General features: G+C 43.4%; 1 protein-coding gene across 1 annotated transcript; it reads left to right on the top strand.

Annotated features, from left to right (window-relative positions):
* The first annotated feature begins 830 nt into the window (after window positions 1-830).
* On the top strand, window positions 831-15203 carry LOC147601466 (D-beta-hydroxybutyrate dehydrogenase, mitochondrial-like). Its single transcript, XM_086745879.1, has 4 exons — window positions 831-1170; window positions 9175-9327; window positions 11902-12032; window positions 14856-15203. Exons 1-4 carry the CDS (start codon window positions 831-833, stop codon window positions 15201-15203), a joined length of 972 nt encoding a protein of 323 aa, XP_086602005.1.
* The last annotated feature ends 4149 nt before the right edge of the window (window positions 15204-19352 follow it).

The following is a 19352-nucleotide window of genomic DNA, read 5'->3' as shown; positions in this document are numbered from 1 at the left end:
CTTCCTCTGCTGCTCTGTATATGTCAAAGAATGACTCTGACCCCTTTGCATTTTTCACAAGCCAACTTTAAATTGCAATTAAGAAAGGCATCTGGTTCTTTCAACCATTTCATTTCACTCAGAGGAGGCAGATATCACATACTATCCCTTCCAATAGCTGCTTGGAAAGTTTCTGAGATGAAAGAAAGGGCAGAGAAAACGTTGCCTAATCAAATTTCTCCTGTAATCTCAGCTCTGAGGGATCAGCAATGTATAACTGTCAGTTTAGCCTACGAGAAACAGACATTTTCCTCGATGGAGGAGTGTCTAGAGGCACCCTTGATATAACATAGCAGACACAGACCTGGGCCACAAAACCCCCACATCAATTTAATACTATAACAACTATAACACAATAACGCAGCAGTATTAGAAGCCCCCAGTCTCATGGATCTAGAAATACTCATGATACTTTCATTTCGCGCCCGGTGGCTGGTCTGTAGGGACTGGGTTGTGTAAGTCAGTTAAGCAGAGGGGTTGAACTGTCCCCGGTAACTCCAGCACTGGATTTCGGCACAAATCAGCTCCCTTTTAACCGCACAGACCCAGTTGACAACCTCCGCTATTTTTTTTTTTTTTCCCAGACAAGCCACGAGAGACGCCCCTTCCAGCCCTAAGGCTGAGGATGCTGGCCCTCCTCCTCCTCCTCCCCACGGCCGCTCGGAGGGGCCGGAGCCCGGTCCCAGTCCCACGGGGCGAGGGCGGTGCCTGCACCCGCGGGGCCCGGGGGAGGGGATGGCGGGGGGCGTCCCTTCTTCTCGCCCAGACGGCGCGGCGGTGGCGGGGACAGCATGTGCGCCGCGGCCCCTCTCCTCCTCCTCCTCTTCTTCCTCCTCCTCGTGTCGCGGCTGCGGCGGCGCGGGGCGGTGCGGCTGGAGCCGGCCGGCCGGGCCGTGCTCATCACCGGTTGCGACAGCGGCTTCGGGCACTTGCTGGCGCTCCGCCTCCACCGCCTGGGTTTCACCGTTTTCGCCGGTTGCCTCAGCCCCGGCGGCGAGGGGGCGCGGCGGCTGCAGCGGGAGGCCGACTGTACCGGTACCGGTCGCTTGCGCGTCCTGCGGCTCGATGTCACCCGCGCCCGCGATGTGCTGGCCGCCAAGGAGCTGGTGCTCAGCCACCTGCCCGAGAGAGGTAAAGGGGGAGCGGCGGGGGGAGCCCCCCGGAGAGGGCAGGGAGCCCCTCGGTTCGCCCGGGGCCTGGAGGGGTTGCCGAGCCGGAGCTGGACCTGTGGCTAGCGAGCGTGTGTCGTGGTGCTAATTGCAATTAGCGCTCTCTGTAATAACGACAATATTTTCTGTTGAAAAGGCGATGGGGCTGAGCGAAGCGGTACGCAAACCGGGGGCTGTTCGTACACATCGGAGGTGGTGGGGAGGTGATGTATTTCTGGGCATGCTTTGGGCAAAGGGGGAATAAATGAAGGAAAAATGACGGAAATGCAGAGAGGGCGGCCGCTGTTTGTCCGTCCAACCTGAGGTTTGCCAAGCCAGTCCCTGGGAGGGTTACTTCAGAAGGAAATCTGTCAGTTCAACACCCTGCGGTGAGCGTACACCCAGGGGAACGGATGGACTTTAGCTTGCAGAATAATTGCAGACAACCTAAATCCTGGGTGACCCCCTGGGAACACGTGGCGGGGTGCAGGCAGTAGGGCCCCAGTTACCTCCTTTCCCACTTCGGCTGCAGGGCGAGAGTCGCCCAGCACCGCGCAGGGGGATACAGCTGGCGCAGGGCAGGCTTGCTCAGGCTCAGAGAAAGGTTCTCTCAGAATTACAAACGCTTCCTGCTCGCACAGGGAGTATAAGCCGAGAATAAAGCACACAGAACGATAACGAAATGCAAAGCCTCCACCTGCCTGGTTTGTTAACACGTTGGGAAGGGGATGAAATGAGATGTGAAGTAAGAAAAAGCCTAGTTGGCGCTCATTAAGCATGTGTATTTATGGTTGATCTTGACTTTATCTGATTAAGAGGCAGAGCCTTCCCCTCTCAAGCTCTTTCCTCAGCTGCAGAGACGACGCAGACGACTCACAAAAGCCCTTATAGGCTCAACGGGGACCGGGTCACCTGAAACTCTGGGTTACAAACAATTTCTCCTGTAATTCTGGTACCGTATGCAGTGCACGTGTTCATGTTGTTGTGCAGACTCTTAAGTCCACAGTTCAGCACTAACTTGCTGGTTGTCCGTGCTGCTCAAGCCTTCAGGTCAAGGGAAATCACACTGGAGATGTCAGAGTTTGCTGGAGGAGCCAGGAAAGATACTTGAGCACTGCTGGAGTTGAAACGCAGCGTGCACACAGCGTGTGCACAGACAGTGGGTGCCCCAGGCTGTCAGTCAGGCCCTTAACCCATAATGCAGGGCTGGGCAGAGCACGCTTTGTATGAAACCTTTTTCCATTGTTGGTCAGCTCTTCTGCTGCAGCGTTTTGAGGGCATGCTGCAAAGGCAGTGTTGTGGTTTAGCCCTGGTCACCACACAGTTTCTCGCTCACCCTCCCCAGGGGGATGGGGGAGAGAATTGGGAAGAAAGGAAAACTTGTGGGTTGAGATGAAGCCAGTTTACTAGAATAGCAAAGGAAAATTACAATAATAACAGAATATAAGGATACTTAAATATACAAAATGAACAATGCATATTTCTCACCACCCAATGTCCCAATGACCGATACAGCCCCTCCCGAGCAGTGATCATGGAAACAAAACCGAGCAGCCAGCAAAGGAGCAAGGAGAGAGCCAGAGATGCCCCTTCCCGGGCAACCCCTGCTCATATACTGAGCATGAGGTTTATGGCATGGAATACTCTCTTTGGCCAGTTTGGGTCAATTATTCTGTGTCTCCCTCCCAGCTTCCTGCACCTGCATGTCAGCGAGAACATTGGAACAGGTTGCCCAGAGAGGTGGTGGAAGCCCCATCCCTGGAAACGTTCAAGGCCAGGTTGGATGAGGCTCTGAGCAACCTGATCTAGTCGGGGATGTCCCTGCTCCTTGCAGGGGGGTTGGACTAGATGAACTTCAAAGGTCCCTTCCAACCAAACCATTCTATGGTTCTATGACAGTGTCCTTGGTTTCTTTAGCAACTACTCATAACATCAGTGTGTTTATCGACATTCTTCACATCTGAAATCCAAAACACTTCGGCTGCTGAGAGGAAAATTAACTCCGTCCCTGCTGAAACCAGGACAGGCAGAAAAGAAAATGTAATTTTATAGATCCAGATAGGACATATGCTATTTGGGAAAGCTCCCAATTATCAAGTGACCTTCCTCCTAAGTTTATTAAATAAAAAGGAGCAAAGGAGTTATTTTAATGTCTGATGTTAATGGAGTAAGTGCCATGAGTGTTCATAATTTGTAAAATATAGGGGCATAAATATTTTTATCTCAAATGTAAAGAAACTGTGAGGATACTCTACTTATGTAGAGTCTTTAAGTGGAAGACTTCAGTAGGAGTGTTCCTGCATGGCACCTCTGAAAACAGATGTGTTGTTTTCTTTGGTATTTTAACTTCATAAAATCAGTTTCAATTTAACGATTCAACTGAAGGTTAGCTCTCAAAATAACCAATTTATTTGTTATAGATAGGAATTGTAATTTTTTTTACATTCGGGCCAAACTTTGTTTTTAATGAAATTATTTTTCCTTGGGAAAGAGAATTCTGAACCATTTGTAATTGCATTTATGTTCTGAAAGTACCTAGAAGAGGAAAAGAATATGTGACTGCACAGAACATTTTATCTGCTACCCAAAGGCTCCTAAAGGGTGGGCAGCAGAGCACGTGCCTCGATTTTTGACCGGTTAAGGAACTCCACATAGTGAAACCTGAGGACATTTTTCCTCGTGGATTCCAGACAGCAGCATCCAGCGCCTACAGCAGGAGACTGACCAAACTGAAAACCAACTACATGTTGGACATTTGTAGTAAAGAGAACAAAGAGTAGGTGGTGAGTCCAGTAAATAAGCACTGGACAGATAAAAAAATCATCTTTTGAGTTTTGCACAAACAATTCAAACTGATGTAGGAATCCAGTGGGTTGTGCTGAAAGGTACAGTAGACCATAGATTATCTTACTTAAAAGCTGTGAAAACACCCACCTTTAAAATAGCTACTGGCAGTGTTCTGGATGTCCTTTTTAGCTGGTAAGTACTGTTGAACAGTTCTGTCTCTCCCTCCTCCTCCCTCATAACAGGATAATTCTATGCAGCAAGTCCCCGTAGAAATGCAGAAGAGGCATCGATCTCTGGGAATCACTAGGATTTGCTTAGGGATTGTTCCCTCTCTGCACTTTACGCCATTTTTACTATATATAATCAGCTTCACTCAGGTACCAAAGATTTTACGTACGTCACACCAGTGTGCTAGACTTATAAATTCAGATCACTAAAACACTCCCGTATAATTCCCAAAGTGGTCAAAAAGAAACCACTTCAGCAATCCCCAGGTTTTATGGTAAGCATGCAAAGGCTGTGCATTCCAAACTAAAACCCCAGAAGATGTACCAAGCCAATAAGAAAGCAGTTAAACAATGATCGCTTTTTGCATGGTGTGCTTAAATAGCTCAGAGTAAATCCTAGTAAAGATTAAATATTTATACTTTACAATTACAGTATCATCCTTTCCACAGACTGAGAATCTCAGACAAGTATGACTTTTTTGAATGTCAGACATTGGCAGATATGCTGTCTCTCATGTCATCTTATCTTGACTGATAAGCCAAAATTTTGTCCTTTATCTTAAAATCTTTTCTTGTAGTTGACGAAAATACACATTTTCTTGCATTTATTATGTCTCTATACACTATTTTCCTCCTTGCAGAATGCTCTTGTTTCTGCTTATGTTTCCATAAAGCCTATGGAGCCTGGTCAGCACCACATACTCTTTTGTTCTAGACCCAATATATGGACAAAGTATGAGAGTCTCTGTCCTGCAGAGTCTAAAATCTACAACAGAGGGCTCTCCAGATAAGAAGCTGGCAACAAACAGAGGCTCAGAAAGCTCAAGTCTCTCCTGAATCTTGTTCTTCAGCAGATTTTAGTTGCTTCAAACCTAAACCCAAGTTGAAGAGGCTGCAGGCCTACATTGTAAAGCCTGTATTTTATGCCTAGAGTCCCAACGAAAAAATCAGCTACCTAATTGTGGACTCCACTGGATGTGAGAGTCATGCTCTCCCACTGACTCAGTTCACTGCATGGAGAGGCATGAGAAGTTGCTGGGTCTGGGGAGAATGAGTCCAAGAAGCCTCGCTCAGCAGTTGCTGGTGGCAAGAGAAGTCATCCAGGATGGAGAAACACCATGCTCTGGTATTTTCCTGGGCCCAGGATAATTTCTGCCTTTAAGTAGACTATTCAGTATAAAATGTACAACTAAATCTCAGGAATAAAGCACAGTACTGCCTACACCTTCTAGTTATGCAATAACCATGAGATAACTCGCCCAAGCTCCACCTCATCTTCTATCTCTCTCTGTTATGCAAGTGTAGAACTCCAAACTACTGGTGGCACAGCTAGCTGGACATTCTGCCACTTCATAGTTTGTTTCCTTGTAAATATTTGTCCTGTTCTCCACTGTAGAATTATGTCATTCTGAAAAGGATGGCAAATCAATTTCCATAGTATGCAGCTCATTCTCTAGAGCTAACTAACTGTCCCTCCACAAAAATCTGCTGGCTCTGATGCCTTTCATTTTCTTTATTTGTTTATATGACTTGTGCACCTATTAAGATTACTTTCTAAAATATTTAAGAGTCCTTTCTTGCTTAAAAAGAAGAAACTTCTTGCACTTGGACATTAAAACCAACATGAAATAGACTGGGACTTTGGAGCATGTTGATTTGCAACTCTCTTAAGCTCTACAGCAAACCTAATTTCTTTTCTGATTTTCTGTTTCTGTTTAAAACAGGAATTTCTCTTCCTTTCCTTGACTGTTGTGAGTGGGTGACATGTAGCTAGCTGGAAGAGAGGGATATTAGTTTTAGTCCTACCTCCTACTCCAAAATTATTAAATACTCTCCTCCACTTAATTAAGATTTCCTATTCACAGAGTCCGCCCAGTAGGCCTGTGGTGCCATATTTTAGCCCAGATTTCCTATACAAATAGACTCATCCTTGCAATGAAGACAACCACAGCAGAATGTTCTGAGCAAAGGATGGTACATATCTGAAACTCGGGAGTCTCAGCTGGCCTGTTACCATGAACACCCTGCAGCACCACAGACAGATTGGTTCCTTCCCTCTCTTCAGTTTTTCAATAGGAATATGGAAATCACATTCTACTTCCGTTGCCTGGTTTCCTTTTTAGTATAGGATTGGAATCTTTCAGGAAAGAGCTTGTCATTTTTGCATGGGCTCAGGTTTAGATGAGAAATTCCAAAGATCAGTGATATCAAGAATACGTGTTCAAGTTTAGAAAATCTGTCTGAATTCAGACATTATCTGTGTGTAGGCACCCACATAGAAATGGTCTTATTTTCAAAAAGTTTTGCAAGCACATTGCTTAACTTGAATACAAAAAGGACTTCTAAAAGTTTCTGGGAAAACATCAGGCATCTTTTGGGCCTAAATAAGGACTTCGGATATGTGCATTTTGGTCTTGAAGTAGAAACTATCCGGGAGGTTATGTGAGACCTGGTGTTCTTCTCCTGAAAGCCTCACTAATCTTAGGTTAGGTTTCTTAAAGTGATTCTTCAGATCCTCTGCTATATTTCTTAATCTTTGTCCTCAGGATCCATTTCCCCAACACAGATCACTGAAAATCTCTTTGATGTCCAGTTCTGCTGTCCAGTTTATTTATTCCCTGCCTGCTGTAGCATTGTCTAACACCCCTCTTCCTAAACTGTGCTTGGACTGAGTTCTATTTTGACAGTCTGAGTAATTTTTCCCTTCTAGATCAAACATCAGCTGCTTTTTTCCTAATGTGTCTGTGCATGGACACTGAGGAAATGTGATCTCTCTCTCTCTCCTTCAGCTGTTCAGTTCTTACTTGTGCCTTGTCCTTCTAGATGTCCATCTAAGGATTATATTTCTCAGGTTACCTGAGCTGCATTTGTCTAAGCAAATATACAAAATATTTTGTATACAGGTTCATAGCATCGATTTTTTTTACCACAAACGTTTCAGGAAAGGAAGACCAAAGCTGATTCAAGTACCCTGAGTACATAGCTGGGCAGGTTGTTTCTCAAAGTGTTAAAAGAGAATAATGACCTGTTTGTTATTTGGGTAGAATTTTGTGAATTGATTCAACGGAACAAAGTAGCAGGGAAATTTGTGGAAAATATCAGAACACTTCCCATTTGGGAATGCCAAGATGTTCTGAGAAACAATATGTTTCGCTTGAGGGCAAACAAAATGTTTTGAGCTGACCCCGAGCAAAATCTCCTTTTATGTTTCACTTAATCTTCTCTTCAGAAAAGTCTGTTTCAGTTTAACTCAAGCCAGTTTTTCTCCTCTTGACTTTTGATTTGGCCGCCGCCCAGAAAGAAGGAGCCATTACTCTGTGGACTCTGCCTGTTCATACACACCGGCTGGCCTCACCACTAACCACCTGCAATCTTTGAAGTGCATGAGGGAAAGCTGGCAAAGGGCTGGAGAGAAAACTTTAAGCCTTGCAAGCTAAATTCTATGTTTCACAGGTTGGAGAAAGAGGAAGAAAATCAATTGTCTAAAGTTTAATGACTATATTTCTGAAACCCTAGTGAATTCAGGGATGTGTGGAGCAAGTGTTCTTGCTGTGCTGTGCAGGATGCAGTGCAGAAGCAAAGTGACATATTTTTCTTTAATTAGGAAAGGTAAAGCTGAGAACATCAGGGAACAACTTTTACAGTGATGCCAGGCTTTAGTTTGTGTTGTGTTAGAGTTATGTCAAAATAAACAGATGGGGTGTGCAGCTACTCAGTCCATCTGTAGATCAGATCCTGTGCAAGTACAAAAATATTGATAATTAGCTTTTACACAGTACTCTTTAATCCATTGATCTTGAAGTGTTTTACAGGGAGGTCAGTCCCATGGGGCTACTTCCGTTTTAAGATGGAAAAATAAAGCCACAGAATGATGGAAAGGCCTGGAACAACAGGCCTCAGACACGTACAAGAAATCTTAAAAAAAAAAAAAGCATACGCAAAATTTTCAAGGCTGGCAGAGACAGGCTGCAAATGTAGCTATTTCAGTGCAAGTCAGGCTACCTTATGTACTTCTTAGTTACAGTGCCCATCACCCTAGAAATACCTTCAGTCAGGATTTGAGGACAGAAACAAGAATGTTTTCAAAAGTACTATGTCACTCATTGCTTCACGGTACATCTACAGGTATGTGCTCCGAAGGCAAGAACAAGTCAGCATGGCTTAATCAGCCTTTCAGCAGCACATCAGCTCCAAACGGCGAGCACTCAATGCTTCAACGAAAAAGCATTTCCAACAGTGGAGGTTATTAGCACTGCACAGCGCACACACAGAGTGTTCTGTGGCTTTGGGCTAAAGGGCTTGCACTTGCTGGTGTAGAGTTGTGTCAGAACAAGCTTTGCTGCTGATAAATTTCTGCTTGTAAACACTGGAACCTTACTGCACTTCAGGGGGCTGGGCAGCTTTGTGGTAAGACCCATTGTTATGTGGGGAATAGAGTTAGCCAAGAGTGCAAAATCCAAAAAATGCTGTAGCCACTGACCTTACTTGGTTACTTTACCCAATGCTGTCCCCGTGTACTTGATTTCAGAAGGAATTGAATCTCAAATCCTGTAAAAGGAGCCGAGACTTAGGCTCCTAAATTAGTCAGGCACTTTGAAAATATTACCCCTTAGCCTTTAGACTGCTTAATGTAATTTTCACAAAGCTGCTCATAGCACACAGTGGAATTAAAGTAATTAAAATATCATGGTATGCCGCATTGGCAGTAAGATGTAGTCTCCCAGATCATGTTTTTCAGAAATAACTTAAGATGACTATAAAGTGAGTGATTATTAAATAGCACTGAGATATATAGTCCAGATGACGGCCACAATTATATTCCTTCATTAAACAAAACATGCCTGCACTTCTAAGTAGAAAAGACAAAAAGGTAACAACTAAAAAGTGGTTTCCAAATCAGTGGTGTTGTTTTGTTGCCTAATGGTGGTTGTTTTGCAGTGAAAGATGCTTGTTGAGACATTTCTTTTCCATAGGTTTCTGGGGGCTCGTCAACAATGCAGGAATATCGACATTTGGTGAGACAGGGTGGCTGTCTATGGAGAAATATGAAAAATTTGCAGACGTGAATCTCCTTGGGAGCATCAGGACAACCCTGGCCTTTCTCCCCCTTCTAAGGAAATACAAGGGTAATGCTAATCCACTGTTATTTAGAGTTGTAGAATAATTAGCTTACTATAATCAGGGTAATGTAGCATCTATAAAAGAAGCCTTAATTGTCTCTCATTGAACTGAAATGACAGCCTCCTTCTGTGTGGCCTGAAAGAGCAACTTGATCCCAAAAAGAGGGTAAGGTTGTAAGGGCAAAAAAATACCCTTAAAGATTCTGTCTTTAGAATATATAGAAAAAAGTATTTACAACTAATGAATTATCTCAGTGTTTGACTCAACAAAGAGAGAAGAAAAATGTTTACAGTAGATCTTTAAGCCCAGGCAAGACTTGGTAAGCACTGACAATCAGAAAACACAAAGATCCAATAAACTCCTGCTTAACTGTATTATTTAGGCTTTACTATTTTACTGTTTGGCAATTAGGAGAGGAAGGATGATCCTGCAGAGGTGAACTAGAGACATCCAGCTTCCAGTTCCAGGCCTAGCAAGATCCTCTCTATGACCTTGGGCAGGAAACTTCAAGTATGTGAAACAGGACTGTACAGAGATGCATGGCTGTTGAATGGGATAAATGCATTTGCATGGACCTCCATATGCATGGGGGCTTTATCCTTTCTTCTGAGAAGAAATGGTTCAAATAGCCCTCTAGAGCATTGCAGCATGTCTCGATTGCTTTGCAGTTCGTTCCCTGCCTGTCCCCTTCTGTATTTGGGAAAGAAATGTACCTTTTTCCTTTCTCCTCCTTTTGCTTAGCTTGTCTGTTCAAGTTGTAAGCTCTTGAAGGTGTGTATTCAGCATCAAGCACAGTAAGGGCTGGGTTTAATCCGGAAGCCCCAGATGCCACTGTTACACAAATTGTTGGTAAGATAAAAGCATCCCCTTTTTGGCTACTCTCTGCTACTTCTTTCTGCTTGGTTGTCTTCGATTGATGATATTCTGATGCAAGAAAAAAGAAACCTTTAAATGCTGCAAGCTGGATGTGTTGTAAAAGAATGTGCTATTGCATATTCCCAGTGAGTGTGTTATGTGGCCGTTACATGGGGAGACATCACTTTTTTTTTCTGTGATGTCCTACTTAACTGCTAAAATTCTGTGATGCTTATCCACCAGAGGCATCTATCTGAATTCATGAATTGCAAGGGGTTGCTTTGAAGTGAAAGGGACTAATTGTGCGAATGATATTAAGCACATGCACAAACTTTAGAAGATTTCGGTCTGGATGGCTGCACATACATAGTACCTGATCTCAAAAAAGCGCTCTCCATCTCACTTCTGGCTGTCAATGCTGCCTTTATTAACTGCCCGCACTTAATTTTCAAGTCCCATCTATGCAGGAGAAGTGCCAGGGCACTTCTAGGAAGAATCCTGGCTTGTCCTGTCTCCTTCCGTACAGGAACGGCCAGGACAGCTAAATCTCATGGTTTTGGTGGCAGCAAGTGACTTCTCCAAATGAAAAGCTTGAGTTACAGATGTTAGAGCATTCTCCTGTGAAAGCTGGGTTTCAATGACCTTAGCCAAAGAGAGAAGTGAAATGACATGTCCCACATCCTGGATGCCTGCCCCAAATCACTTAGCTACCGGATCAAGGAGGCAGAGGTCATCCTACCATCCTACCACCTGGTAGCTGTGTTCTGAAGGAAGGGACTTGCAGTCGTTTTAGGATAAGCACCTGTTCCAAGAAAGACTTCAAGATTATTCATACTTGTAAAGGGAGGTATTGCCCTCCAGCCTAGAATTAAGCATCCTGCTCTGTAAGGAGCGACATTTTCCCATAACTTTTCCAGATGGCTAGGCCAGCTGACGTAGCATGTTGATCAGCAACCTGGTAGTTGTTCTGTTATTCTAGATAAGATTTATTCCAGACGCTGTGTAGGAAGGCAGGGAAACTAATTCAGAATGACAGATTTCACTGTATTCCCATGGTACCCTTGTGACATCCCACAAGCCTATATCGTTTGGTCAGACTGGGGCCCAGACATTATCTGCATCTGTGGCAGCAACAGGAGTGAACTATGTTTTCTGTATTGTTAGCAACGAGGCCATCCTGTCTCTCGCTGCTGGTATTTTTATATCCACATTCACACACCTCTTTGACTTTATATGCACAGTTGTAAGCCAGGCCTCAGTGCAGAGATCATTAGCATAATTAAAAACGGTATTAGTAGTCATCTATCCAGGGAAAGTCATCTGTTCCTCTGCAGTCCTTCTCCTATTAGTAGCATAGTCTTTTATTACTATTTTTCAGTGTAAAGTTTTTAGGAGACTGATTTATTTCCATCTCTTTATCCTGTCTCAGACTCAGAAGGAATAAGCAGCACATTGGGAATGTGTTACACTTTGTCTAGTCCAGCACCTGTCACTAGATGGAAGGAAGATTTTTGTGTGAAGTTCTCTGCTTTGCAGAGTTAAGTGCACTTCTGTGCTGGGACTGCACACGTACGCAGCCCGGCTTTGGCATACTATATAGCAAAACAGCATCATGCTAAATACCACGATTACCACGTTATCAGCAGTTCAGAAGACTCAGGTAAATCAGTTTTATATTAAAGACTGAGAGTGAAGTTATATTATTTGCACTATTTTCTTTCCAGGACGTATTGTTTTCATGTCCAGCATTATTGCCTATTTTTCTCTGGGAAATGGCATTTACTCTATGACCAAGGCAGCTATTGAAAAATTTTGTGATGCTCTAAGACTGGAAATGAAGAAATTCGGTGTCCAGGTAAGTGATGTAACGAGTAGCTGTTGTGTGAAACTCCCTGCTATTTCTACCATTGATTTTCATGTGACAAAGAGAGAAGTTTCACACCTGAAACTTCTTGCAGAGCTGAAATACATCTTTTTGTGGGGAAAGAAGCAAGTGACTTGCACAAAGAATACCAGACAACAGCTTGAGGGTGGAGATTTTGGCCAAGGGAACAAGAATAAGCGTATGCAAAGTAAAATCTCGTCTTGTGCAAAGTAAGCTCCATGCATCCCAATCAGAGATGAATTCATGAGTGCAGCTCCCCCCTTGGGAAGAGGTGGTTTCTCTGTGGCTAATCAGTGCTCTGGAAATCACCTAGAACAGCAGACCTGAGTGATGTTTGCGGTTCTGAGCAGCTGTGGGATAGCGCTCCTCCTCTTTGTGTCAACACTCAGACTGCCACCCTTTCTCCACATCCTCTACAGTGGAGAAACTTTCTGAGTCAGGCCTGCCTGAGCAGTGCCGTGCTCTGTGGAGAGCTGGTAACAGCACCAGGTAACTGAAACTTTCTGTGGAGTGGCTGCAGGAGCAAAGAGCCCAGGTGTGAGCGATGTAGAACAAAAAGGAAGGCTTGTCACCTACCTGAAGAGTTCTTTCTCTCTCTCTCTCTCCTCTCATAACATCAGTGCTTAGAAACTCCTTCCTTTTTGTGGGAACAGCTACACTGCAAGAGGCAGTGTTGTGCAGAGTAATTATGTTTTTATTCTGTTAACCTAAGAGGCTCTAAGAGTGCTCTTAGTGCCCTGTGTAAGCAACACTGATAGTCAAACCTGAAGCTTAGATCTCTAAGTAGCTTCACTAGGCTTTTTCCTTGGAGTCACTCCACTGCTGAAACACTTCTCAAACACTAAGAGTCTTCCCCAGAGGATTTACATTGGTGTACTCTTTACGTACACAGATTTACAGCACTGTTCATAAGCTTTGTGTTGGAAGAAACTACAGCTATGCATCTATTAACTACCCCTCTCGGATAAATATAAAATGCTATAAAATGCAAGTGATTTTACACATCCTAATACCACACAGCATGAGGAGGATTTGAACCGATTAGCTGAGGATAATCTCAAATGCATGGAAGAGCTTAATTTAACAGGTTAGCTACTCTGGTTGTTTTAGGATTTTTACTGTTCCCCCATCCCCAGAACAGCCCCAGCACACAATACAGTGAGCCAGGCTGACAAACATTTCCAGAGCATCTATGAGAGTTATTTTTCTGTTTCTCACTGTATACAAAACATTGGCTTGCGTTTGTCTTGGAATCTACCCTGCAGAGAGCCTGCAGAATACATAGTCCCTCTTCCCTGTGCTCCCCTCCCCTGCCCGCTCGGTCCCTTTGTCCTTTCAGGAGAAACTTGCCCAGAGGTGGTAAGGAACAGATGGAGCTATATGGCTCTGTCCTACTGAACTCTGGCCAGGCACGCTGGCTGCTTATAGGAAACAAACTCCGTGTCTTGTATTAGAAAGGCTAGAGCAAGGGAAAAAAGCATCACCTCTCCTTCTCTCCTAGCCAGCTCCAGAAAGCTCCAAAACATGAAGTTTTCAAACCTCCTTTGTTTAAAATAAATGTATGAAGCTTACAATCGGCATTAATTTGGCTAACACTAAACACTTTTGAAAACAGCACCTAAAAAGAGGGCTGTGTGTGACAAACCTACTTGAGGCAGCCCTGAGATGCCCCTGGCTACGCACGCTGTCTCTGTGCTGGCGTTTACCTGCATCCCTTCCTGCGCCCCACATACAGCACCCGTGCCTCACCCCCTCCAGTACGCAGGGTGCCAACCGCCGTGCAGGCAGAGAGGCAGGAACGCACCGGTACTGACACGTGGGTGGGAGCCTCCGGTAGATGGGCTGGGTACCACATTGGAGACGTTAAGGTGTTTTATTACCACAGACTTTCCAGAGAACACCTCTCAGATCCCCAAGTCTCTTACACAGCTCAGCACCGGTTTTCTTCACCTTATGTTGTAGTCTTTAGAAAATCAGGTCAGTTAAATGCCACGGAGTTTTTAATGTTGCATATCTACAAATAGTTTGAACAAGCCCGCTGCTAACTGAGGAAAAGCAGGCATCTTGTGAGTGCTCAGCCTGCTCTGAAATTCCCCAGAAGCCTCAGAAGTGAGCAGAACAACCCATGCAAAGAAAACAGGCGGAGCAGCAAAGTATTTGTGTGCTTTCAATTTAAATCTACATGTACAGAAATCTATGGAAATTTGCTAATTACTTCACCGAGAGCTAGACTGGGACCTTTGGTCCCCTCTGTACTTGGCTGACAACACTTGTTTTCCTTTTAATTATACCTACTTGGGGAAAATAGCAATTCTTTCCCCAGGACCTTCTAATTTTCTTTGACATCTCCTTTTGTCCCAAACTGGGGCAAAAAATTGCCAATTGCAAGATTCACCACTGAGTGAAGAATCTGAAGTATTCAACTTTGGAGACATCAAAGTCATACTGAAATGCTTTGTGTCAGTATTGTCAAAACATTTATACAATTAGGCATTCTATAAAAATCAAAGATGCAGTATTGCATTCTGCGAAGGTATGCTGAGTAGTCAAAACAAGAACATTAACATCAGAGCAAAATGAGGAAGCCAGAATAAAGCACCTCTGCAGTCTTAAACGTTTCACTGGCATATATTTGATTTCAATCAAGTTTTCAAGGTTAAGATTTCAACAAAGCACCATTTTCTGAAAGAAATCTGTCTGCAGAAAGCTTTTGATCTGCTTTCCTGACTATGGTATTTAATTGAATTCAGAATGACTGATTGCATCTTGATAAGTTTTACGTCTTGCTTTTAGGTCTGTATTATTCAGCCAGGAAATTATGCACGCTCTACAAAAATTCAGCCACCAGTCAGTGCCGAAGAGATTTGGAATGAACTCAGCGAAGAGGAAAAGGCAGTTTACAATAAGGAGTACGTTCAAGAGCGGGCAAACTTTTTCAACAGCATTCTCAATGAAGGAAGCGCTAATGGCAATGAGGTTGTAGATGCTATGGTAGATGCTTTAACATCTCCTGCACCTAAGGCACGTTACATGGTAGCGAAGCTAAAGGAAAAAGCGCTGGTATTTGTGTGTGCTTTATTCCCAACCACTGTGATGGATTCTGTTTTGTCTTATGCTCTGAGTAAAGTAAAACTTGCGTAGCCTACATTGATATGGTTCAGTGACTCAGGTGGGGCAGTTTTTTTAAATGTGAAAGCCAGGGCTGAATCTAACGCCCCCAGAAATCAGTACAATGATACCAATTACCTCATACAAACTTCAGAGGGTCTCCCTCGTCAAAACTGTCACTTTTTCGTAGGGAAAAACATACAGGACCCCATGAAAATTTAATACATTTTTCTAGATAACTTTATTTCTCCCATGTGGAAAAAAATACAGCCGCTTATGCTGCTTTAGGTATTGCCTAGAAAATTTAATGCAGCTTTTTCTAATGCAATACCAGGTTACTGTGTTACAGACATGACAGAGACAAAATGGAGCATATCCTTCAGGGCAACTGCACACCTGAAATCATTGCAGCAGAGATGAAAATAACTTATTCGTAGGAACAGCAGTAGTAATTTATTAGGGGCAATGGGAAGGGGTTAATGGAAAAGTTAGGAATGAGCAATAGACCTGGAAATACTTTGAATGGACTTAAGCGGCTGTAGAAAGTTAGGAAGAGTGGAATAATAAAGCTGTGATACAGAAACAGTGTCTTGGCTAACTACAGTTCAGCACTTTTTCAGGTGTTCTGGATAAATACGTAACAAAGCCAGTATGTCATGGACTTTTGAAATATTCCATTTACAAATGAATATTCAATCCTAAATAAACTCTATCTTTATCTAATGTCTGGATTAATCAATGCATTAACCTGAAGTTTTGTCAGACAGCTAAACACCAAGGTGACAGATACCCATATGCAGTAGCAACCTGGAGCTTTGAAAGAACATATTCAACCTGGAGATCTGTTTTCCTACTATTATAGGGAATAAGGTGTGATGAATTAAAAAAAAAATCTATTAATATGAATAGGATAACATCAGTTACATGTATCTATGAGAGTAATTAAGCGCAGTGGCTTCATTAACATTCTCCTACTAACTGTTGTGGAAGAGATTGCTGGTTTACACATACACAGCTTTAAATTTGGCTTGGTTGTGGCATGGAACAAAATCCAAGAACTCTGGGACCAAAAGGTCCCAGAATAGCTGGGATCAGCTGTGGTGACACTGGTAGATAGAGGGCAGCAGCATGGAGCATCAGCCTCTTCCAGGCCAGGTTTCCCATATGAAACCAAAGACTCCTGTAAATTGATCTAGTTAACTTTTTGGTCTGAATCAGAAATTGCATCCTATACCTGGGAAGTTCTTTCCTTATGTATTTAAATAATTACTGAGAAAAGTTACTCTATCTTGTGGTGTGTAATTTGGCACTCTGAGTCAGGAACATAAGTGAGATGAGCAAACAAACTGACTCTTCCAGGTTCTCTCCTGATACACTCAGCAGGGAACAGCCATGTTATTGTACCTTTTTTAGACTGTGGAACATCTTACTTCTCTTTCCAAATGCTGGATGCATCCCTGGAGCTGGCATTGGTAAGAGGACAAGCCAGGGCTCCCACCTGTTCCTCTGCCCATCAACAGCAAGATTATCAGATGATTATCATCCACTCTCCTAATTTAACCACAACTGAGCAAGGCCAAGCAAGGGAACAGGAACAAGGCTTATTCCAACTGAACCAATTGATTTCGTGTATAGGAATTCCCCCCGCTTGACCTCAGGGATTTTGGCAGCCTTACGTTGCTTTGGAAGAGTTGCTTTCATGCTCTTAGCCGTTCTTTGTGCAGATTACCCTTCCTTACAGTAAGTAGCACTGAACTCAGCAAGCAGCTTTGAAACTCAGATGTTTCTCCGTCAAGCCCAGGATATATGTGCTTCTCTCTGCCTCTATTACATGGTCTCCCTTCTATTTGCATTTCTAAAAGTTACTGCAGTAAGTCGTTGCTGAGAGCCGGCACCACCAGAAGAGCTGCCTCCCAGATACTGACAACATGCAGTACTTCCAGCTGAAAATTACTCCTTTATTTGCTAATATATGTGATCAACATTTCAGAACATCAGATGAGCAACACTGCAGAACATTTATTCCTTCGTCTTGAAAACTAACAACTTGCAGTGTGTAGTATCCCACGGGGGGGTACAGTGACAGGTCGGATGAGAACAGATGGGACGAGTGAAGGCAGTTTGTACTTTCATTGCTGTCTAACCTGTCAGCGTGGAAGCTAACTGAAAAACAGCTACAAAATTATTATCTTTTGTCTTCCCCCTCAGCTTTTTAATATTATGATCTGCATATAAAGAACTAATCAAGAGAGAGTCAGAGCTTCAGTTATTAACAGGCCTGATGTACTCCCACTGAAAGTCATCTGGAATCCTCCCACTGAGTTACATGTGTTCCAAGGCACAGTGTGAAGACATATACATTAAAAAAAAAGTAGCAGGAATTCTTTTCAGAGACCCTGGATTTAATAGGAAAGAGACCCTGATAAGAAATTGTGATGAAAAGGTTGCAGCACTCCCTCCTCCATGGGTCTCGTAGGGTACAGAAGTTGCAGGATTAGTAACAGAAAGCTTTTAGTGAACGAACATTGCTAACCAAGTCAGTGACAAACTCTGAGGACCCCCAGAGCTGTCAGCTCTTCAGCTTAAATGCTCCTCTCCCAATACCCAGGTAACCTGCTGGAGACGCTCTTCTGGGATTATTTTTCTATAGAGTGTTCATCTCGGATTGCATTCAACAGAGAACTTCTTGGCAGAAAACATTAGCTTCTATCACTACTCAGCTTTTATAAACCTTGCTGATGGTTTGGGAAAAAATTGATTTTTCCCTTGAAAACAATCACCCCGAAAGAAACACAGCTTTCCTCCCAAGTCTCATCTCCAGGGACACAGTATCCAGGGACCTAACAAAGGATGTAAGGAGACGCGATACCACCATGGGTTGTGGAGCACTCTACCAGCTGTAGGAACACGCATATGGGTTTTACAGAGGTTTGGTGAGGAGGTAAATTCCAGCCATTGTGGGGCTTTCTGGCCAAGCACTTACATCAGTTATTTCATGGATTTTCTCTTCTATGCAAGGGCTTATTCTTTAGAGCGCCTATTAATTGACAGAAAGAACAAGCATTGTTTTTGACAGTAAGCAAATACAGAAAAAGTATAAAGAAGAGCCAATAAGCTATATCAGTTTAGTAAGTTGTGCATTGATCTGAGTGACATTACAGCTTCGTACAGTGCCATGAAAAAAGAAACAGAGCGGAGCCTGGGAAATACACATGCGACACAAGGAGTAGCAGGGTATTACCTACTAGCATAGTTTTGACGTGGTTGTGCTGCTGTGTGAAACAAAGATCGTCTCCAGAAGTTCATTTTTCCTTCCAGAAGGAGCTGATTCCCCTAACACAATAGGGTTTTGTTGACACTTAGCAATATTAACACCCCAATTTGATCTCGCGCTCGCACACTGTAACTCACAGCTAGCTGAAACAGTCCAGACAATCCTCAGAATTAGCCAAATCTTTGTGCCATTCTCCCAAGCTGGCAAATCTGAACAAGATTTTTGGAATCTGCTCCTCACCATGCAGCAGATTTTTTTTGCAGAAGCATCAGAATCCAGAGAGATGAGTAACCTTAATAATTACTTGTGCAGTAAAAGGCTTAAGTAAAAACTATGCAATCCCCAAGCATGCCTTCCAGCTGAAGTCAGGCTATTGTCTAGCCCAGCTCCCACTGATGTCAGCAGAACTCTAGTGCCAACCAGCACCAGAATCCTTATGGTGCACAGCTTGCTTCCAGAGGTCCGCTCTGGGATGTCTGTAGCATCCTTGCGCTTTTACATCGACAGATAAAAATGAGGAGAGTACAAAGACAGCAGGTGATACTGAGGATGACAGCTATATTATTCCACTTGCTCTGTACAAGTGACTGTGCAGTGAAGTCAGTCTGGCACCTTCTGCCAGCACCAAACAAAACTTCACATCCTTTCTATTTCAAACACTTTGAAGCAGCTGTTCAGCAGTGAACTCTTTTAATGAGTAATTAGACCACTTCAGAGTTTTAAAGTGAGCATATCAGTAATGGGGGCTTTACCTATCATGATGAAGCATGAATGTTGTAGGAGCAATTAAGGTTAATGTTTAATAGTGCGTAAAACAAGTGGAAAACATATATGCTGCTCAGTAATAAATGTTCTTTGGAACAATTCTCGTTAGGAAATAATTTACTATGGATTCTCATTATCAGCTG

Source organism: Chlamydotis macqueenii, chromosome 3 (assembly GCF_036417535.1).
Source record: "Chlamydotis macqueenii isolate bChlMac1 chromosome 3, bChlMac1.mat, whole genome shotgun sequence".
In the NCBI taxonomy this organism is placed as follows: Eukaryota; Metazoa; Chordata; class Aves; order Otidiformes; family Otididae; genus Chlamydotis; species Chlamydotis macqueenii.
This window is presented reverse-complemented; position numbering and strand designations above follow the sequence as displayed.

Bases quoted from the DNA above. Each gene is read 5' to 3' on its own strand.
- LOC147601466 (XM_086745879.1), top strand. From the start codon at position 831: ATGTGCGCCGCGGCCCCTCTCCTCCTCCTCCTCTTCTTCCTCCTCCTC. The intron at 1,171-9,174 runs GTAAAGGGGGAG...TCTTTTCCATAG, and splicing joins CAGCCACCTGCCCGAGAGAG to GTTTCTGGGGGCTCGTCAAC. The intron at 12,033-14,855 runs GTAAGTGATGTA...TCTTGCTTTTAG, and splicing joins TGAAGAAATTCGGTGTCCAG to GTCTGTATTATTCAGCCAGG.